Source organism: Harpegnathos saltator, unplaced genomic scaffold, assembly GCF_003227715.2.
Source record: "Harpegnathos saltator strain DR-91 unplaced genomic scaffold, Hsal_v8.6 scaffold15, whole genome shotgun sequence".
Taxonomy (NCBI): Eukaryota; Metazoa; Arthropoda; class Insecta; order Hymenoptera; family Formicidae; genus Harpegnathos; species Harpegnathos saltator.
In genome coordinates this window covers 407,514-429,826 of record NW_020229928.1, presented here as the reverse complement: position 1 = coordinate 429,826, position 22,313 = coordinate 407,514, and the positions used below count along the sequence as shown (strand labels likewise).

The following is a 22,313-nucleotide window of genomic DNA, read 5'->3' as shown; positions in this document are numbered from 1 at the left end:
AAAATTAATATGTAAGGAATGATATATGTATTTGTAAATGTATTAAAATGTATATACGTTACATGTATATATGTATATACATTACAAATACATATTCAAAATTATTCATCGTTATTTGTGAATACATTCTGCCTAACGCTACTTCTGGTACAATCAATACTAATATGACATTTATGATTAAAAATATCACCGAGAATTAAGAATTAGCTTTCAAAAAATATCAGAATTTACTGCTTAATCAGAGTAAGTTCCTGAATCAACGATGTGGTGTGCTGTGATCCTATGATTGGTGGTCCGATGCGATGAAGAATATTAATTCAATTGACTGTTGAGTTAAATCAATTCCTGCATGCTAACTCATTTTAGATTACTAACAACATTAACTCATTTTAGATTGTTCATCGTTATCTCATCATATAGAAGCGAAGGAAGTGAAAGATCAAATTAGAAGAAACTATGGAGACGATAAAAATTCGTAAGCGCACAAATTTATCACAGAAAAATGTATTGAATTTATTTCATATCGCATGTTTTCTCAAGACGCTATATAGATATATTGAAAATAATATACAATTCACAGTAACTAATTTACACGCTAATTCTCGATCTGAAACAATGACAATTACATCGTGTCATTATGCATGTAAAAGATCGTCGTCGCTGTCCGTTTGACATTGGGTAGGATCGGAAACATCGAGCAGAAGCCTAGCTTCCTCAGTAGTGTTGACCTGCGATAAAAAGGAATATGCATCAGGCGTATGTGCAGTAATGCACATTATTAGTTTAAACGTTTAAGCAAAAAGGAGAGAGTAATAATGTACCCTACAATACTGGACACGACCTGCGCCTCTTCTGAAACTAAATATATTCGTCCAGGTACGAAAACATGCTCTTGTTTCCGAATGACGCAAATAAAGCAAAGTTGTAAACAATACGATCACTATTAGTCCGACTCCCAGCATTGTTCTAGCTGTAAACGTAAATATTAATCGTCGTGAGATTGCAACGAGATAGCTTAGAACAAACTGTCTAATGAACGACATCTTCAAATTTCAGGTACTGATATTAGAAATTATCGTTACGATCTATATAAGAAAATGATTCGTATTCCGTGTTTTGTCATTAAAATTCCGTGTTTTGTTGTTAAAATATATCATAACATAAGCATGTGTGACTAACAACGATTGGTGCATTATATTATAAAATATTCGTGACACAATATGATAAATACTATCGTTTTGTGACTCGCGAGATAGCTGCTGATGATATGTTGTTACAATTTTCATCTTATATTTACATTATCATGTTTCAGAAACATAATGACAGAAATATCTTCGTTATAATTGTGAGTTGATATTTAAAAAATTACCGTAACTAGAGACACCTTTCACGGTGTCGGAGTCTTCTCGACTAAGAATCGGTGTACCTCCAATGTTCTGGGAATTGGCATGCCTTGCGCAAACCACCTCGGTATACCACTCGAATTCCACGCTGCATTGCGATTCCTAAATCATAAAAACAAGTAACGACGATATATCAAGTCGAGTGAGAAAGCCGACGAATTCCACACAAATTTTATTTCGAGATACTTCCGATAATCATTCAGATATGTGGGATTTATTCTTATGACCGATATATATATATATATATATGTATGTATTCTACGCAGCTGAAAAATCCAAGGCGGAATTTTCGTGAAAATTTCTATACAAGATAAATCATTGTGTGTAGAAACATCAAGGATACTATTTATAATTATATTTATACCTCGTGTTCCTTTATGACATATTAAATATGCAAATCTTTTATCCATATAAAATTCATCATATAAGATTTCTGTCGGTGATATATATCGGTGCATATTAACGGTACATAAAAATAAAAGTAGTTTCACAATTTTTTATATGTTTCTATATGTATATCGTCAAGTTAACAAATCGAAATTTTTGTTAATCTATTCTAATAACATACCAATTTTTGAAGATCGTTCGTCATTAGAATATCGACGACGATTACGCCTATCGATATATTTCATTAATAAAAATGAATAATTGCCTCATTTAGTTTGCCTTACAAGATATTTAAGTTCGGGAAATGTATTACATACAGAATACAATTTATATTTTTAAGAATGTGTTACTGTCAATATAAAAAACAAAACAAAAGAATTTAATCACTTCTTTCGAAGCCATTGTCTATCTCATATGTAATCACATAAAGTTCTTAAGAGTTTAGGAATTACCTACGACCGTTACAAATATAAAACAACCGTAGAACCGTAGCAACCGTAGAAAATTAAGATGAGGCGAACGTGTTCAACTCAATGTCACTTAGGCAATATCGTTATAACAGCTTCTAGGAAATGTAATTCACCACCAAAGATATGGTTGACTTTCGTAGGTAAGACGCAGGAATAATAATGCGGTTATGAAGCGATTATAAATCTTGCATATAATATTACTCTGGATCTGGGTGCGGAGTATGGGTCAACGGTTTGTATCGTGTACGTCAGCCTCCAGTGGTAATTCCAGGATGAGGAAAAACCCGCAAGTAGACGTTGTTGAAGAGAAACCGGAATGGAAAGTTTCGGAATGAAAAGCTTAAGGCAAAGGTATTCGAATACTTGGCCCATATATGCCATGTCCCTTTTTCCAAATATTATCACATCAAATATCGTCTCAGTATTACTTTTCACAATAAATAATAATGTCACATATGCATATATAGGTCAATCGTTCCGCTCGCTCGGATTTAAATCTGAATCTTGCAGTGAAGCTGAATCTTCAAATACAATGAAATGTGAGAAAATGGAATTGATGATACGAAGTATGAGAAAATAGGATGAGTGAGGGAAAGGAATTTAAAAGAGAAAGCGATCGATCGAAGCTAGAACGACGAGTGGACGATCAGATGTAAATGTACAAAGATTAACGTTGATTAATGTTAATTATCGCAAAGACGTTGAATCGATTCCATTTATTTTGTAGATCGACCCCGTGTATTTGCTGCCAGTTCTTCACAAAATCAAGAACCACCATGCCATTCGATTTTCTGAAGTAAAAGGATGTGACATGTTGCTCATGTAATATATACATGACGATTCATAACGTGCCGTTTTTGGTCTTATCACAAAGATGACGTATGGATGACGTATAGGTCTCTTTCAGCCTTATCATTTGGTACAGAAGCGGAGAGATATGTATGCGCACACATGCACGGCATAATCTTCCAGATATTTGCGTGGAATTTGCAACAGGACGCTTCGACTCATATGTCCTTTCGCTAGGATATAGAATTCACGGTTCTAATCTAACGAACACGTTATATTATGTTGATCGTCAATAGATCTTCCCTGTTCTCGAGTTGTTTGTGTAGACGCAGATCCGTATGATAACCCGTGATCGGTGTTAGGTATTATTATCATTGCAAACTTCATATTGGACATTCAGTTTTGTTATTGTCATACAAGATAACAGTGTGGTGTTGCTAAGCTTTTCGTTGTGTATATACAGGCATACTACCATCTTTCATTGCGTGGTCTTTTTTTCTCTACTTTGAACGGTAGATGGATAGAGGACGAAAAGAGGTAAGGGGACGGAAGAGTGCTGGAGGGAGAAGAAGCACTCTGCGTTCAACGCGACAGTCGATGTCGGTTTCTCTCGGTTGCGTGAGTGTTCAGTTGACAGCTCCGACTTATTGTTCTCTGTATGCTTTGGCAAACGAACACACGTTTTTCATGATATTTATTATTTAAAGTGAAATAAACGCGCATCTCGGAGAGTGTAAACGATAAAGTCTGAAAAGTACGACTGAAGCGAGAACGAGCTTGTTGGGAGTGCCAGGAGTGCTTAGAGAATCAACACATCGCGTGTGCCGTTGTGTGCCAATCATCCGGAGTGGTACCATTATCAGGAATAATCATCGTTTGTTTTTCAAACGAGAAAAGAAGGATAGTGTGAAGGAAAATACCAATGATCGTAACGTAGCGTATCGTGTTTATGACTGGTGAGTAAATGAGCACAGACGTCATTTCCACGAACCGGTTTTCCTGACACCGCCTCGTTCGTGTGACCGTTTGATGCACGCGATCGAAAATCGAGCCATTTATTGCCTCTAGGGCGTATGTTAGTACCAAACGTTTCCTCTCTACACATTTCCTCTGTACACGACGACCTTGTACGGACGACTATCCGATCGAAAGAGATCGATATTACAGTACAGTTGTCTGCGATACAAAGCAAATTCTTATTTATGTAAAAATAATTTTCGGCAATCTGCCATTTCTTAAAGTCATTTAACCGGATGCTCGGTAGAATATCCATGAGTGGATCCAAACCTGTTCGTATGACGTAAACAACCTGAATTCTCGCGCGCGCGCAGGATCGGCGTGCAAACCAGGATGTGTCATCGTTAATAAGGCCTCCGTCCATCGAGTCTCTCAGCGCTCAGCGAGTCGAAACAATGTAAAAATATTATTACAGCTGCTATACAGTCCGTGTGCCGCAATTTCCGTGAAAATCTATAGATGGAAAAATTGACCGACTGTGATGTAACTTGGTCCGCACATCACATGACAATGTTCTTACCGATATTTATTGATAAAAAGTCGGCTCGATAAACAATATACCGTATCTTCAAAGAAGCCTACGTTCTTTGAAATTCAATGCGAAAAAGAAGGGGAAAGAAAGAAGTTTCAAGGAAGTTCAGCTAAAAAAAACAGGCAACTAATTGTTGCGCTTCTGGGAGTACCCGGATACAACTTGCAACTATAAGGCACGTTCACACATGGCGGCCGATATCTCCAACTTCAGCAGTATTTATGTAACACAAGCTTGAATTTGAAAGTGAGAGAAAAACTTATTCATAACTTATAGCGTGTCTAGTCATAAAAGCAAGATATTTTTATCACTAACAGTCACATTGTGTTTGAATGAATTTTGGATTGTCACACTGACTGACATTTCTCCCATTGAAAGTTGAATTCGACTGAAACGTGTGCTACATATGCTTCAGATAATCTTACTTAGTTAACACTTTAACAGAATGAAATTATATAGGAAAACGTCATGTCTCTGATAAAACATTCTATATTAGATTAAAGATTCGTTCAGAAACTACTACATGTGTAAACTACTACATGTGTAGACAAGAGAGAAAGATAAACCAGCAGAGAGAAAAAGAGAGAGAGAGAGAGAGAGAGAGAGAGAGAGAGAGAGAGAGAGAGAGAAGAAGAAGAAGAAGAAAGAAGGAAATTGAGAGATATCAACATGTAAAGATCATCTGTTATCGTGCAACATGATATCGCTTTTCTGCGCATAAAAGAATCTAGTCAAAAAACGACTGTCAGTTAACGGGAATCATTTTAGAAGTGTTCGTTTCCGTTTTCAACTTCATTCAACAAATAAATCAACTTTAATCATTTGCACTATCGTAACAATTAATAGAAAAATTGAAGCGTCTGTTTTTCTTTATTTCATTAACGTTTGTCCTTCATTATCGTATTATCTGCGCCATGTGCAAATTAAATGTGTATACACACACACACACACACACACACACACATACACACACACACACACGGAATATTTTCAATTAAACATAACTGTTATGTCTAAGCATTGATTTACATGATAAATACATGAAAGACAAAAAAGGTTGTGGAAGCCTCTTGCATTTAATAATTTTTAAATGGAAAATAATTGAAATTTTTTTCCGATAACGTAGCATTTTGGTACGCGATGCTATTTTCGAGCAAACTACTCGAGATATCGTGATTGTCGATTGGCAGCACGATGTAACATCATGTCTACCTATATCGTTAAATGCATCGTAACCGCTAGTGCCTTGTAATTGTTCTTAACTCTAAAACTGTTTAATCCACGAAACTTATTTTACCGTCGTTTATTATGATTACTTATTTTAGATTTACTCCAATTATTTACTTTAAGGAGAAATTGATGTCGAATGCTTGAAATTTCATTATAGTAAAAATTGGAGTTTATTATAATTAATATATTTAATATATGATAATTGTTTCAGCTAAGCTTTAAGACGATGTTAATTTTCTTATGCCCGGTTTAAGTTAATGCATCGAAGAAAGAATAAATCAATTATTATTTTCTTTAATCTGAAATGACGATTCTGCGAACATGTATTCGAAATATAGCAATATAGCAATTACGATAATATACGTGAACATGACCGTCGATTTATGCAACACTATACGACTCGTGAGGCTCATATTTGTAATTGTAGGGAGATATATAAGCCGAAGATTACAAGTATTACGAAATAGAAAGGAAAATTTATGTGTTCTATGATCTTGAAAAATAGATCGATATCGGTTATTATTTTTCCATAGTGTGAAAGGAAATTCGAAGAAATTATAATTCTATTGAACATGTAATATGTGTAAAATAATTTTAAATGAAAACTTGATCTAATATGTAATCTCCATTATTAATAATGACTTGTTGTAATCTAATAGAGAGCTTATCGATTTTTTATCCATCAGAATATAAGATAAATAAATATTTGTCTGAAAGAGAGAGAGAGAGAGAGAGAGAGAGAGAGAGAGAGAGAGAGAGAGAGAAAGAGAGAGAGAGAGAGAGACTCTTTGTAACACGATCTTTACAATAAACAAAACATAGAGAGTAGAGTGCTTTTATATCAGCTTGAAACATGATGGATGAACGTTGTGTGTGTGCCACACCCTATACGATAAAAAATAAAATATTGAAAGGGAAGGCTTCTTGCTAAGAATGAATGTACATTAAGATGCTCCATCACGATAATACCGAGAATCATGAGATCTAGCCTGTCGCCCGCTTAATTCTCACATATAATTATCTCAATAGTTCGTTGCTTGACCATCGGTCACTACCAAAGATTCTTTCGCCTCAAACATAAGAGAAAGTGCGTTTAGATGTAAATCACGTTTTATTTCTCTCGTTCTCGATAAGCGTTGATGCCTGCAACTACGTAGTATGTCAAAGCGTATTAAATATTATTAGCGAGCTTATCTCGAAAAGAGGAAGTGTTTATCTAAGCCACGGTACTTATGATATTCACGGTGTTCTTAACGCCCGTGGTTAAGACAGAAGCATGAGACGAGGGCAAATTGCATGTGCGATGTGATAACGTGATAAATAAATCTGTCTTTGCTCTTTGTTCAAGGAATTCACACAGACTATGGACGTTGTGACGTCTCGGATAATGATCGACCATGGTCTGATCTGGTGCATTGTGATCTTCATCGTCGTTGGGACTAGCGTTTCTGCCTTTGATTGCAATGAAGTTCAGGAATGCTTCTGTCATCCGGATATTGGTGACAGTTTCAAGATAACCTGTGACTTGCCAAACAACTCTTCCTTCGGTGTATACATTTATCCGAGTCGCTTTATAAAGGTACATATCTATCGGGGTCATGTTTTACTATTATATATCTATCGTCTGAGCACAATTGTATGCAATTTATGCGCTTACGTTAAATATTAAATGATTCCAACCGTTAAATATTAAATGATTCCAACCGTGTCTCTCACACTTATTTAGAAGTTAAACATTAGACCCATATATAGATATCCAGACGTAGATAGAGATCTAAACATAGAGATAGAGACACATAGATTTCTATTATTACATATTTCTTATCAGCTTTAAGTTGACTGACTCGAGAGGTTTTCATCAGAGAATTTTCTTTCACACATACAGATAGAATGTGTCAACTCGCCAAAATGGTCAGATTTTCATGTGAATATGGCGTCCTTGGAGTGGAACCAAGTGGAGACGATGTGGTTTCACATGTGCGACTTACCAGCGAACAACACCAGTTTGGGCGAAATTACGCAAATGATGGGAGTCATCGGTGTGGAAAAGCTGATTTTCAGATCTTTTAGAAACTTGAGCTCCGAGCTAAAGAAACATCATCTAGATGGTTTCGACAATCTGAAGAAGTTAATTTTATCAAACAACATGATATCCGACTTGGACGGAAGTCTATTGGCCAATTTGCCCAATCTGATTGAACTCAATCTGATGGAGAACAACTTAAATCTACCCGTTGGATTTTTTGATTATACTCCCAACTTGGAGCGACTTGAACTAGGCGGCAATAATATGCAGTCGATCGAACTGGGCACGTTTGACAATCTCAAGAAATTGGAACTGCTCAATCTGTGGAAAAATAATTTTACTGAGTTTCCATTAGGAATCTTCGACTATCTTGTAGCTCTCAGGGGTTTCGATATCAACGGGAATGATATCGTTAGCTTGCCGGAGAATATTTTCGCAAAATTAAAAAACCTGGAAGCCATTAACTTATCTCGCAATTACTTCACAGAGTTACCGAGAGATCTGCTACGAAATAACACGAAATTACTCAATGTCACTATTTCCCAAAACAGAGCCAACCTGACGACTTTGCCAAGTGGATTTTTCAGTAACTACACGCAATTGAAAGTGTTAAAATTAACGTGGAACGATTTTACCACATTACCAGAAGATCTCTTCTGGGGGACGTTTTCGCTGACTCAAATCAGTTTGACGAAAAACCGCCTTAAATCTTTACCCCAGTATATATTTCGGGATGCGAGACAGTTGAAGTCATTGGAACTGGATATGAATGAACTCGAAGAGTTGCCCAATTATATCTTCACGACTACCAATCAATTGCTAACACTAAACTTATCGAAAAACCGAATAACCTTCATTCCGAAGTAAGTTTTTTTTATATCGTCATTATGTATTATGCAATCGTTATATATACTCATATCTTTTATATTTTTATCAATTTTAGGTATATGTTCAGCGGATTGTACAAATTAACATACTTGAACATAGAAGATAATTACCTAACAACTATTTCCCATAAAAGCTTAAGCCCTATGATGAACTTAAAGATCGCCAGATTTTCCAACAATCATCTAACATTACTATCTTCTCGATATAGTTATTTAGATGTATATCAAATGTATTCGCCCTTTCAGGACTGCTACTTATTGGAAGAATTGTACTTAGATAATAATAATATTCCAGTAATATTTGGCGACTGGATGTTCGTCATTTTAGGGCTTCGAGTACTAGATCTCAGATATAACAACATATCTAATTTAAGCGTAAGTATTCGAGGAAGCACCGTATGCATTATTTGTGGTAAACTTTGACAATAATGTCTGACTACAGGCTTATTCTTTTGTTCCGATTTATAGGCTACCGATTTACAGTTTATGTCAAATAAACTTAATGTCGATTTGACTCATAATAAGATAGAGCATATTTTCTTAAAAGAGGTCGAGTTGCTCGCGAGCTCTCAAGACGTACCTCGTGACGTAATAATATCAGTGGAAAACAACCCAATAAAATGTGATTGCATCTTATATGACTTTCTACGTTACATCGAGGGCAGAATGCACCCCTATGCACAAAATTTTTTCCATATAAAACCGGGAGACTTAAAATGTCACAGCCCAAAATGGTTAGAGGACGTGAAGGTTACGAATTTGCGATCGAGAACACTTAAATGTAATGTAAAAGATACGAATCTCAAACTTCCGTGTTCTCAAGAATGCGAATGTATCTTAAGACCCGATGACAGATCATTTAAAATCGACTGTTCTCACAAAAATATGACTCACATGCCAAGCGACATAAAGGATCCTGGTCAACCATTCAGGCTCGGATTAAATTTTTCTAGCAACATGCTAACGAAAATGCCAAATTTGATGGAGTTAAAACTCGAATCGACAAAATTAGTCGATCTATCTAATAACAATATCTCCGAGATCTTCCTAGACGGATTACCCGACGCGGTAGAGGTGTGTAAATTTGTTATTCCGTTCATCGAATCGAATGAAGTGTGAGTCACGAGAGATAACATGTCACGTTGCAATCTGATCCTGAATAGGCGCATTAAATTCGATTTTTATTTCAGTTTTTGGAACTACACAATAATAACATATCGAGGATACCTCCTGACGTATTAGAATTCCTGAGCAACTCGACAAATTTGAAGCGGCTGACGTTACACGGAAACCCGTGGAAATGCGACTGTGAGGCTAAGGACTTCTTGAATTTCGTGCAGACCAAATACGTGAAGATTCTCAATCTGTCTCACGTGATGTGTCGTGGCAAGAACCACTCGATATCGCAGATGACTGTAAATGATTTTTGCCCCGGTGAGACGGAACTGTTTATCGGGATCAGCGTTGTGATCGCTGTTATAGGAATACTCGTTGGTGTCTTTGGATTCTATTATAGATATCAGAGAAACATCAAGGTGTGGTTATTCGCGCGTCAATGGTGTCTGTGGTTTGTGACAGAAGAGGAACTAGACAAGGAGAAGTTGTACGACGCGTTCATAAGCTATTCGCACAAGGATCAGAACTTTGTAGAGAATGAACTGGTGTCCCAGTTAGAGAGCGGTCCGAAGCCGTTCAAGCTGTGCCTGCATTATCGAGATTGGTTAGCGGGCGAGTGGATACCAGCACAAATCGCCAAGTCCGTAGAGGACTCGAGACGGACAATAGTTGTGCTTTCACCGAACTTCTTGGAGAGCGTTTGGGGACGGATGGAATTCCGAGCCGCTCACAGCCAAGCGTTGAGTGAGGGTCGGGCGAGAGTGATACTGATCTTGTACGGTGATATTGGTCCCACTGACGACATGGATCCAGAGTTGAAAGCGTACATAAGCATGAACACCTACGTGAAGTGGGGTGATCCTTGGTTTTGGGACAAACTAAGATACGCGCTACCGCATCCGCCGAAAACCGCGAACGCGGCCGGACGGAAAATCTTTGAGAATCATCAGCTGTGCATCAGAGTAGAAGGAGACAAGAAGGAGCTAATTTACCCGACAGGACCTCCGGAGACCCCTCTGGCAAACACGACACCGCCAGCTGACACGCTTAAAACGTTTACATGTGACGGAAAAGAACAGTTTTCGGACATCATATATCCGCATGAATCGCCTAAATTGAATGGTGACATCGCGGTCATCTTCGAACCGAAATCAATTACGCGCGAGTTTAAAATTGCCGCACTCGATAATCCACAGTGTACCACTGTTTGTTAGCACAGAAACTAAAATGTTCGCAGTGTCGGTGAAGAACAGTGACTGACTGACGGTTGTCCGTAGACAGTGTTTAAGAGTATATTTAGTTTCACCCATGAAGCGCAGGGCACGGAGTGCAGGACTTATTCCGTTTTCCCACCACACTTCATGCGCTGACCATGCTTAATAATGAAATAGATTCCATGCAGTTTGTACAGCATACGATAAACATCGACGGTAATTTAAGATTAATCAAATCGCGGATGAATTCTGTGATCTTTGTTATATCTGTCTTTTGATGAAGATTCACGTTTTTTAAGTATTGCAATATTCACTCAAAGTTGTATGCTGTTCTTATAGTGAGTGCGACAAGAAAATAGGAGGTACTCCTCTTAAAAAATTAACGGATTACGATTGCAAACTCTTCGTCATATTTAAAACGTTTTGATATATTTTTTCTTCTTTATAAGATTTGATCTTAATTTAGAATCTTCAGGTTGCACAAATATGTAAGAATACGAATTCGATACGAGAGAAAAAGAGAGAAAGTGAGTGTAGTAAATCAGTATGTGAAAATAACGAACAATTGACTTATATTGGAAGAGACGAATTTACATATCTATCGAATATTAGGTAAGTCCTTCTAGGTATTTTTAAGGTATCTTTTTGCATCAATTCCTAGGAAATTAAATTATTTTTAGGGATATAGTTTTTTTAAATATTGTAACTCTTAACGGTATTTGACGGTTCTACGTATTATAAATTAATATTTTTTATCGCGCGTATACGGTAGACATCACGTAATATTACGTAATTTTTATTTTGTAAATTTATCATTTATTTTTAATGCATTATTTTTTACGCAATATTGCAAGAGAAGGTCCGACATAGCATAAGCGAAAGAAATACTCAGTGAATATGTTTGATATAGTCATGTACCTTATTCAATCACAATACTTGCTGGTATATATAATGCAACACTATTAAAAAAACTAGTAAAAAAAATAAGCTATACAGATTGTTTCGTTCGTCGTTTCCTTGTATTTAATTTAAAGATTTAATTTAAAGAACTTCTTATTTTCACACAGCTTATTATTTTAAAGCTGCTAATATGTAAACAACCTTGTTTGAGCAAACTCGATTCCAAAATAGCCAAAGAAACATATCATTAAATGTTGATACAATAGAAATATGTCATTAAGTGTTGATACAATAGTGGAGACAAAATCTGTATAGTTTAAATTAGCAAGATCGAAGTACCTGACAAATTCAATTATAATTTATATAATCTACTTCAAAATATATTTTCCATGCTATATATTAATGCGTATAATATGAAGCTCTTCCATGTTCTTTATGTAAGAATTTTTTAATCAGTTTGATCACCTTTTTTTATGATTTTACATTTATACTTAAAAAGGATGTGCAGACTCGTGTAACGTTCGATATTACGTGCGCATATTATATTAATACTTCGATATGAAAATTAGAAAATAAAAAAAAATGGAAAAATCTATCAAATCAAAAGCCAAGCAAATGACAGAATGAAACCAATTAAGACATGTTAACAACCAAGAATTTAGTGGAATACGCGCGGGCGCGTATCACTATGATATCTTTATCGCTTTCACTTCTCCGTCTGCATATGACTCGAATGGTTTTTTCATTTCTTTATATTATAATTTTTGATTACCAAGTTTAATTAAACTGTTTAATGTCGAAACGAAAATATGGTATGTTGCATATTATGAGTGAGTATGTAGACATATAAATACATGACATGTGTGTTTTTGTATGCATGCAGATTTATAGATGAGAAATATAGGTGAGATCATTTACACAAATATTGGAATATTGGAAAATATTGAAAAAATAGCAAATCCGAATCATGCAGTGCTCTACCCATTTTGAAGAAGAATTAATACTGATTGAATTAGTAATGAATGACTTAATATTATATAAAAGAAAATTTAGTTAATTAGTTACTAATGATTTACTGAGGAACGCTATATACTTCAATTGAAATGTTCACTTACCAATAATAGCTTTGGTGTACCGACGCCCATAGATTCGTCACATATAAATCTGACCTCGGACGAATAGGAGTCTGTTATAAAAAAATATGTGCAGTTATGAACAAATTGTAAATACATAGTGAAATGTAATGAAATTTTACTGACTATTGTTACATTTACTGCCATTCGTGTATTTAAGTTTAATATCGTTTCGGCTATAGTCGAAAATCACACTTCCTAGCGATCCATAACCATTGTTTTCATGGCACACTGCAGAACCATTGCAATACTTCTCTCCACCGCAAATACTTATGCCATATTCTTTACCTTGTTTACCTTTCACCTGCAATTATAAGCAATCATGCGATATTTAGCGCGAATTACAAGATAACAGTCAGATCTACACCCTCATAACATATACGTAATATACAATTTATTACATTACTATTTATATTTTTATAGTATTTTTAATTCTTTTGTAGGATGTACTTAAAACTCACATAATGTATCTGTTGATTCTTGTGCAACAAAGAAAGATCATATTCATGTGAAAGAAAACCATCCTTTATAGCACATGGTGGCGTCCAAGATCCCATCACTGCTCCACATGCTATGCTTGTCTTCCACTCAAACATATAAGTACAATCAACAAAGCTTTTATAAACTGGAAGTTTCTGTAAAAATGAATCTTTCATAAGATCACATAACATATGAAATATGGACTCAATGAGTTCAATGTATATACAGTATATACATAGTTACCTGGTTGTTATCATCACAAATAAATGTGAAATTTGAAGATATTGATTTAGTTGGATGGTCTGGACATTCTGATCCACCCAAATAATGTAATGTTGTTCGTAAATCTTTATTTAATGTAGGACTGACAACGGGAAATCCTAAACTCTATTAAATTATTGATTATTATTTTGTTTTTTATTATAAAAACACAGCCTTATTGAGAGCTTAGTTCAATATATCTCAATTATAAATTTGAAATAATCATTTGGACGTAAACTTATATAATATACTCACAATTTCATTAGTATATTCACCCTGTGCAGTTACTGAAATTTTGCAAGCTGCACTACCATGTGTGCATGTAAGACCACGAGTAGGAACCAGTGGTCGACATATATTTATGTGAAACTCTGTATCATTGATTTTCACAACATAATTATTTGTAGATTGTATCAGAGGAGTCAAGTTAATCTCATCGTCGTTATCAGTAGCGCATTTAAGCTAGACGAAGAAATTCTTGATTACGCCAAAAAAATACACACAAGCGTACATGTACACATTGACTTAAACGTTGACATAAATTAAAACAGACAATATCTTTTAAATACTTGCTCTTTTTTCACAAACTAAGTCTCTATTCCAATGTATAACGGTCTGGCAGGGGTTGTCTTCCATGAGAAATGGTGCATTGGTCGATCCCTCTGGCCCACAGAAAAATCCGATAATCGTATAGTGACGCATCCCAGTTTGCGAACATATTTTTCCGTTGGTATAATTTAAATAGGGACCACCTTGTTGCCATATTAAATTAGCATTAGCTTGACCCAATGACGCATTGTGTTTGGAATCGCATACTCCTACAAAAAAAAAAAGAGATATCCATAATCGATGCAAGTTAAATCACAAACAATCGCGATATATATAATATAGTTTTATTTATTGTTATAGCACCTGTTTTAGCGCCGCATGTATTATCCGTAAGAGATCCGCATATTCTGAATTTGTATTCTATATCGCTTGAACTTGTAACAATGAAGTCTTTGTTCATCAACGGCTGCAAGTTATATCTGTACATTAAAAAGTACGTTATCAATTTATAGATTTGTTATTTGCAAACATTAAATCGCAAAATGTCAAAAAATCAAATAGTTCTTACGTAAAATTTGTAAGCGGATTTGTAACAGTACATTTGCCTGCTGTTTTAGCACTATAATCACGTAAAGCCTCGACACTGCATGCTGCAGCAGTACGCCATATTAAACGATAATGACATTCTTCTTGTCCTCTAAGGTACTCTGGAGTAGTTTCCTATCAATACAATATCATGGTATTTATTAAATATACTTATTTTATATATATTTCACGTGTATATATATATATAAAATAATATTGTGATATTTGTTTTACCGTTTTAGCTTCCAAATCACAAATAAATATGATGGTTGTTTTAATGTGTGGTGTTACAATACTCAGTACACTGCATATTCCACCATTCTTATACTCTATTTGCAAACGTCCATTTGTGAAGAAAGGAGACTCTTGTACTTCACCTAAACTTGAATATCTAAAACAATATATGATAGATGTGAATTTATCTAAAGAGAATATGAATAAATAGTTCAAATAACATAATGATTCTAGGTATATCTACCTATTAGATCTTTTAGGATCATCCAAGCAGATTCCTGTCTTAACTGGACATATAGAGCCACGTTGGCGTATTACAGAATGACAGACATTTAGCACTAATTTGGGTGATGTTTCATTTCCTATATGAATTACATAATTGTCCGAATACCTTGTTAAAGGGCTTAAATCATAATGCTGATTATTATTGACAATTGTACAATTTGTTTGAGTTCTGGGTCCACAAGCAAATGCTGTTTTCCATACTATGAATAAATTACATTCTCCTTCTCTCTACAAATATTTTCATTACATATAATTATTAATATTTGCTATAACATATATAAAAAAGTATTGTTTACTCACATATGAAAATAACTCAGGACTCAAGTTATCCTTTGCACTATAATCACATTTCATAAGGATAAGTACTGTATAATTACTTGAAGATAAGCAAATATCACCAGTATAATTAAATAAAATCCTCCCGGTATCATTTACTACTTGCGGAGGAAACCTTCCTGTTTATAAAAATAAAATAAGATTACTTTAGGCTCACTCTAATAATATGATTGAGACAAAATAAAATCTTAGCGCTATATATTATTACCTATTCCCTTTTCAGTTCCATTTTTTATTAAACATATTGCATATCCATCTTGATTATTACATTTTTTCTTCAGTGGGAAACATAATTGCATACGTATTGTTTCAGTAGGATGTTCAATAAAAATATCTTCGTTATTTGATGACAATTGCGTCAAGTTGTGTACAAAACCTAGATCATGCTCACGTACTATACAATGGGGAGCTGGAGAAATCACAGTTAAAGTCTGCAATGAAAATACACAATTTATAATCCTATTCAATTAACAATTTGTCAAATACTTCAGTCCATTTAACATTTCATTAAAGGATAAAAATTACAGTTTGATAGATCTTAATATAACGCATTATTTTCAGAGTCACAATTTTTCTATTAAGATTCTTAGACAGATATAAGTAAGAAATAAAAACATAAAACACTTAAAATGATAAATATAATATTATAAAATACGTACGGCTGAAGCAATGACAGTCAATAAGAAATAAAGCAGTATTTCGTTCAATTTTGACATTGCTATTGAATCAGGTTTTGACCATTATATTATCGATCTTTGTTACAATGACACGCAACATGCAGACTAAAATATAAAACAAAGAAGATGATAATATCATCGATAGATTTTGATGACAAATTCGAATTGTATGCGAAATGTTACTATCATTGACTGATATCACAACTAAACCTATAACCTGAGTGGGGGATTAAATTTAATTGTATAGCCAACTTCAGTCACATGCACGCTTCGATGTGAAGTTGGTCGCAGGTTGAGATTTAAATGTAGGTTTGAATAGCCCCTAAAATATAAACATAAACGTACCATATCTAGATATTCATGCTTTATGACCGTTTGCTATCTAAAGAAATGATTGGTCGGCTAGAGAATATTTAGAATCCTAAAAATTCTAAGAAAATTCCAGAAATTCTTCAATCAACAACATATACGTCATATAATTTTAACTGTATTTTTGATATTTTTTTACAATCTTTCTTCTCCTCCTCCGCTCCTTCTGAATTTCGATTTACATCAACTTTATTTTAGGTACAGAAAGTGCAGTATAGTGTAGCTAAAGGTAACCTTGAAGAACACAAAAATTACTGGAAATTTAACGGTAACCAAAAATAACTAGAATTTCAATCGTGATAAGATTACTCTTGTGCATGTATTTTCATGGATTATGTGTGTGCAAAAGAATAAAATATGATAATGTAATGCTTTCTGTCATCCCTGAAACGTTTTTATTATATATGCAAAATTTAATTATGCATTTAATAAGAACAAGGCAATTTATTTTAGGTTCAAATTATATCGCAAGAGTGGAACAGTTCTGTTTTCAGCCTGCTCGCGTCGCGAGTGTCTATATGCGTTGTCACAAATTACGGAAGCAATCTCTATTGTACCGGATCATTTACTTCATGGTGAATCGTAGAAATAGTTTCGATTTGCTTTACCTCTTTTATTTCATACTCAAAACGTATGAACCCTGCGTCAGATGTACTAAACACAGGGTACATTTCGTTCGCGAACTTAAAACAAAGAAATTATGGAGGCGTCCGAGAGTCGTGTACAAGAAAATCGAACACAGGATGGTGGTGAGTATTTTTAATAGTCGCTCATTTCGTTTCAATTTTTTTTTTTACTTTTATATACTGCGCGCCTTCGGGTATGTAAAATCCGTGGCTTATGTTATGTAAGGTCAAAATAATACATATATATAATTATAAAATAATGCTCGCGTTATATTAATTATTTTAAACACTGATCATGTACGAGGCCACTTCAAGAAAGAGCGAATATGTAGAATATTCGAGATATTCTTGCACATAATACACAGGCACGTGTATGTACGCACGTTAATTGAAATTGCTTCTAAATGAGCTTTCCAAGAAATAAACAGGTTGTTCGATCTTGCCCCGCACGTAACAATTATACGTAATGATAAAATCAATTTTTTGTAACCTTGTATATAGTTTTATAAATGTTCAAGTATATGTTGGTGTAGCAATTTCTACTCTCCATTAATATTCGTAAAAAAATGGTATTTTATATATCTCTCTAATATATTCGATTTCTTTGCCAAATTAGTAGTTTTATTAATTGAAAATTGGCAAAAGAACTTTTCATTCATCATAATTTATATCTACACGTATTATTGTAATGATACAAATAAATAAAATAACTAAATGTAAAGTAATTTTAATGCAAATAATAAGTGAAAATTTACAGTCAAACATTTGTTCGAAAAAAAAAGATGATTATTACATTTTGTACGCCTGTTATTCATGATACACTCACATACGCGTGCTCCCGACGCACACGTAAGCACGTGCATACATATATATAACACGCACACTTGCGCACATGAGTGCGCGCCTACACTCACACACATGCATACGCGCACATATACGGCGTATCTATATTTACGTTTAAATAGTTTATAAACTTTTATATCAAGATAAAATTATAATTGCTGTTATATTATAATTAATTGTATGCATATTACATAAAATTTGAAATTTTAGAATATGGATTTGTTTGGCAAGATTATCTTGACGCCACAGAGAGTGTGGAAGTCCCACAAATTATGTTTCCTCACGTCGAGTTGACTCTGCAGAACAATATTGAGATTGGCATGGCATTAGAAGTACCAGTACAAAAGAATAATGATCAAGAAGAGACGTATTGGGTAGCTTATATTGTCATGGCTTGTGGGCCTTTGCTAAGGTTGCGTTATTTTGGTGGTGATGACAGATCATTAGAGTTTTGGTTTAATCTTACAAAAGAAGCTGGCCATGAGATTGGTTGGAGCTTAAAAAATAATAAAAAATTGGAACCACCTGACTCTATATTTGAAAGATCACCAGACTGCATAGATAAGTTGCGCGAATTTCTTATAACAGCACGTGCACTTCCATCTGAGATGTTAACAGGGGTAAGATGCAAAGATTTTCTCAAGAATTTTACATTAGAATTAAGACAACTTAACATGACACTTAATTTATCTTACAGAATGGTCTCAGTATGACAGATAGAATTGAGCAGGATATGAAAGTAGAAATAAGTGATGTATTACATCCCTATAAACTATGGGTAGCTACGGTATGTATTTTATATTAGATGTATGATTTTGTGAATAAAAAAATTAAAAAATATTTTATATAAAACTAGACATACATAAAAATGAACATAGGAAGAAAAACAGTACAAGATATTATAGAAATAAGGAATTATTTCTTGCTATATACTCTGATGCAAAAATATATTTAGTATTGATTTTATTATGTATTTTATTATTTAGAAACATGTCTAATGGGACTATATTTCTATATTTCTTTTCCCAGATTATTGAAAACATTGGAGGGCGTCTTTTATTAAAATACGATACGCCGGGTTCTTTTCGCGAAAACTTCTGGGTATTCTGTACATCCGAACGTTTACACTCATACGGATTTACATCTAAATCAAATTCTACTTGGTTCTTAGAACCACCCACTTCGATAGTTGATTTACACACGTACGAAGAATGGAAGGACTTGCTAGAATCTAAACCAAAAGATTGCGAGCCACCAGAAGAATTATTCAACAATAATATCGATCACCCGAAGCATAGTTTTCAGATTGGGATGAAAATGGAAGCCTTATGTCCAAAAAATTGTACAAAAATCTATCCAGCTACTGTATCGAAAGTTTTCGACGACACATATTTTCTTGTAAATGTGGATACACACATTAATCGTTTAAGTGGACCAGAAGATGCACCCGTCCCCAATAATTCAGAAAATAATACGTGGCTATGTACTGCAGAACATCCGTATGTATTTCCAATTGGATGGGCAGAAAAACACAATATTAAGTAAGCAAATGTGTTTTTAAATAATTTGTTTTAGCACAATTCTTTTAAAAAGTTACATATAGATATATAATAATAGATAAAATATTTTTATAAGTAACATAGACAACTATATAATATTTCAGAGTAAAAATATTTAATTCGCTTAGATTATAGATATATTTGTATAAAAAATGTGTCATTCTCTTTATTTAGGATTATTCAGCCGTTAGGTTGGACCGGAAAGACTGAAAACTTTGACTGGAATGAATATTTAGAAATGTTTCATGCTAGTGCTGCACCCGAAAGTTTGTTTGTTACTCGCGAGAGTGCTGCTGAGGCAGGCTTCGAATGCGGTATGAGACTGGAAGCTGTCGACCCAGAACATGAAGATGTGATATGCGCCGCTCACATCACTAAGATCGTCGACAATCTCTTATGGATTAAATTAGATAATTACGAACATTGCCGGCCAGATCACATAGTCGACATGCGTTCCTTGAAGATCTTTCCTGTCGGATGGTGCGAGTCCAATCACTACCCGCTGAAACCACCAAGGGATTATGTCGAAGTGTGTAAAAAGCTGCAGACACCTGTAAAAGAAGAAAAGAACAATGTTTTAGACATACCGATATCTGAGCCACGATCTTCGCTCTGGTGTCCAAAAATATATTTTAATTACCGATGTTTCACAGGCCCAATGATCTCAAAGGGTAAATTAGCGACTCTTCCAAAAGCAGTAGGACCCGGACCAGTTGTATTGGTCATGCGGGAAGTTTTGTCCATGATTGTATCCGTTGGCTATAGGAGCGCTAGAATACTGAAGGTATTACAATGCGACTCCAAACCAGATCCCGGCTACCACTTGGAAGTTTTGAAGGCGAAGCACAAGAATAACACTTATCGTGCGAATGTGGCTATTGTTACATCCGGAGATATGGTAGCTGACTTTTGCCGGAACATATGCAAGAAATTAATGGTGTGTCCAAATTTATTCGGTCCATTACATGTCCCGGAAAATCAATGTCCAGACGAATGCTACAAAACATCCAAGACAAAATATAGTAAGTAATACAATATATTTCGAAGAAGTTCTACATATCGCGTAATAGCAAATTGCATCTTTATGCTATTATCATTAAACATTTTATAAAGTATATTAATCGACATTTTTAGCAGCGTCGGTTGGAACTGGAAAAAGAGGAAAGCCGAAAGGATATACGAGTATCATGGTGCAAAAGCCGAAACCCTGGGGCAGAAGACGTAAAAGGAGACGGGGTAGATGGGCGAATAAACATAAGGAAGTTCATGACGAAGATGATCATGAAGAAGAAATGCCATTTATGCCGTTAAATCTGGCAAAGCATGTCTCGGAGAGTCTTGAAGAGACGTTCGACGGGAGACAACCGCTCTCGGAAATAGATATTATGATTCAGAAAGGATTAGAGAAATCCGACAAGTCGGATGATTTTAAGACTGAAACACCTTCCAGTAATGTCTCGGAAGATTCTGGTAGTTCGTTCAACGATAGAAAGACGAAGGACAGGGGGCCGTGTAGCCCTCCTAGTCTGAATTCTAAACAACATTCCACGAAATTCAATCAAAATTCAGGAATCACCAGAGGGAACCTTAAGAGGGAACGAGATTGGGATACGAGCATAGAATCTGATTGCTCTGAGGCAGATGCCGAGTATGTGAGGATGCAGAAAACGCAACGACGACCGAAGACCCGAAAACTTGATTCAAATCCTTTATTCTGGTCCGTAGACGACGTGTTCCGGTATCTTAGAAAAACGAACGATTGCAAAGATCTCGCATACCGTGTCAAGGAGGAGGTGAATGTATAAGCGTATAATAATTGGAATTAATAGATTCTGACATTGGATTCTCATAAATATTGATATGTTTGTTTTTTAGGAAATTGATGGTCTTGCATTTTTGCTGCTGAATCTTCCCTCTCTTACTCAACATATGAAATTGCGAATGAGTGCGGCTATGAAGCTATGCCGGCATGTAGAACAAGTAAAGGTCACTTTTTTTCTGCGACATATTAATGAAGTACACCCTGAGTAGTATCAAATTGTCCAGCCAATCATTTCATAACGTAATTTTTTTTTTCTTTCGTGACATAAATGTGTGTACACTGCACTATGTACAGTTACATATGATCACGAAAAGTAAAGTAAAAAGAATGTATATTATATTTATATAGTATAATATTGTTAATTTATATTAGAACATAAGACTATTATTTTTAAATGTATTGTTCTTAAGCGTGTAATTAAGGCGTTACGCGTAGCAAACTGCATGCAATTTTACTCAACAACAGTATTTCTTTATGCAATCTAAATTTATATTATGCTCTATTAAATTATTATTGTTGACGTTGTGATTAAAGCAGTAAATATGAAAGTTAAAGCTTGTTTGACAATTATTATATTCAGCAG

The 22,313-nt window shown here is 34.8% G+C and overlaps 3 protein-coding genes across 4 annotated transcripts; 2 read left to right on the top strand and 1 right to left on the bottom strand.

The window, feature by feature from the left end:
- Positions 1 to 488: 488 nt before the first annotated feature.
- Lerp (lysosomal enzyme receptor protein) lies at positions 489 to 16,719 on the bottom strand. Of its 2 annotated transcripts, none has more exons than XM_011137687.3 (16): positions 16,494 to 16,719; positions 16,043 to 16,265; positions 15,799 to 15,953; positions 15,458 to 15,726; positions 15,214 to 15,370; positions 14,963 to 15,114; positions 14,758 to 14,873; positions 14,419 to 14,663; positions 14,101 to 14,307; positions 13,828 to 13,971; positions 13,566 to 13,739; positions 13,231 to 13,408; positions 13,087 to 13,157; positions 1,370 to 1,505; positions 827 to 970; positions 489 to 728 (listed from the first exon to the last, which is right to left on the bottom strand). In XM_011137687.3, exons 1-16 carry the CDS (start codon positions 16,548 to 16,550, stop codon positions 715 to 717), a joined length of 2,442 nt encoding a protein of 813 aa, XP_011135989.1. In that variant the 5' UTR covers positions 16,551 to 16,719; the 3' UTR covers positions 489 to 714. The 2 variants fall into 2 exon arrangements, with proteins under 2 accessions (XP_011135989.1, XP_011135988.1); XM_011137686.3 differs by having other exon boundaries at positions 822 to 970; positions 16,494 to 16,718.
- On the top strand, positions 3,003 to 11,739 carry Tl (toll like receptor). Its single transcript, XM_011137685.3, has 6 exons — positions 3,003 to 4,005; positions 7,177 to 7,407; positions 7,714 to 8,717; positions 8,798 to 9,116; positions 9,210 to 9,815; positions 9,932 to 11,739. Exons 2-6 carry the CDS (start codon positions 7,192 to 7,194, stop codon positions 11,069 to 11,071), a joined length of 3,285 nt encoding a protein of 1,094 aa, XP_011135987.1. The 5' UTR covers positions 3,003 to 4,005; positions 7,177 to 7,191; the 3' UTR covers positions 11,072 to 11,739.
- Positions 16,720 to 17,444: 725 nt separating the features above from the next.
- LOC105181120 (scm-like with four MBT domains protein 1) lies at positions 17,445 to 22,284 on the top strand. Its single transcript, XM_011137688.3, has 7 exons — positions 17,445 to 17,629; positions 18,560 to 18,969; positions 19,047 to 19,136; positions 19,379 to 19,890; positions 20,083 to 20,930; positions 21,043 to 21,701; positions 21,784 to 22,284. Exons 1-7 carry the CDS (start codon positions 17,581 to 17,583, stop codon positions 21,937 to 21,939), a joined length of 2,724 nt encoding a protein of 907 aa, XP_011135990.1. The 5' UTR covers positions 17,445 to 17,580; the 3' UTR covers positions 21,940 to 22,284.
- The last annotated feature ends 29 nt before the right edge of the window (positions 22,285 to 22,313 follow it).

What these genes read in the sequence shown, in the direction of transcription:
- Tl (XM_011137685.3), top strand. Translation starts at nt 7,192, where the DNA reads ATGGACGTTGTGACGTCTCGGATAATGATCGACCATGGTCTGATCTGG. An exon ending in ATCCGAGTCGCTTTATAAAG is followed by an intron (nt 7,408 to 7,713) that starts GTACATATCTAT and finishes TCACACATACAG; the next exon opens with ATAGAATGTGTCAACTCGCC. An exon ending in GATTACCCGACGCGGTAGAG is followed by an intron (nt 9,816 to 9,931) that starts GTGTGTAAATTT and finishes TTTTTATTTCAG; the next exon opens with TTTTTGGAACTACACAATAA.
- Lerp (XM_011137686.3), bottom strand. Translation starts at nt 16,550, where the DNA reads ATGTCAAAATTGAACGAAATACTGCTTTATTTCTTATTGACTGTCATT. An exon ending in GTGATTTGGAAGCTAAAACG is followed by an intron (nt 15,115 to 15,213) that starts GTAAAACAAATA and finishes TTGTATTGATAG; the next exon opens with GAAACTACTCCAGAGTACCT. An exon ending in GTGAATATACTAATGAAATT is followed by an intron (nt 13,972 to 14,100) that starts GTGAGTATATTA and finishes ATAATTTAATAG; the next exon opens with AGTTTAGGATTTCCCGTTGT.
- LOC105181120 (XM_011137688.3), top strand. Translation starts at nt 17,581, where the DNA reads ATGGAGGCGTCCGAGAGTCGTGTACAAGAAAATCGAACACAGGATGGT. An exon ending in GCAGAAAAACACAATATTAA is followed by an intron (nt 19,891 to 20,082) that starts GTAAGCAAATGT and finishes CTCTTTATTTAG; the next exon opens with GATTATTCAGCCGTTAGGTT. An exon ending in AACATCCAAGACAAAATATA is followed by an intron (nt 20,931 to 21,042) that starts GTAAGTAATACA and finishes CGACATTTTTAG; the next exon opens with CAGCGTCGGTTGGAACTGGA.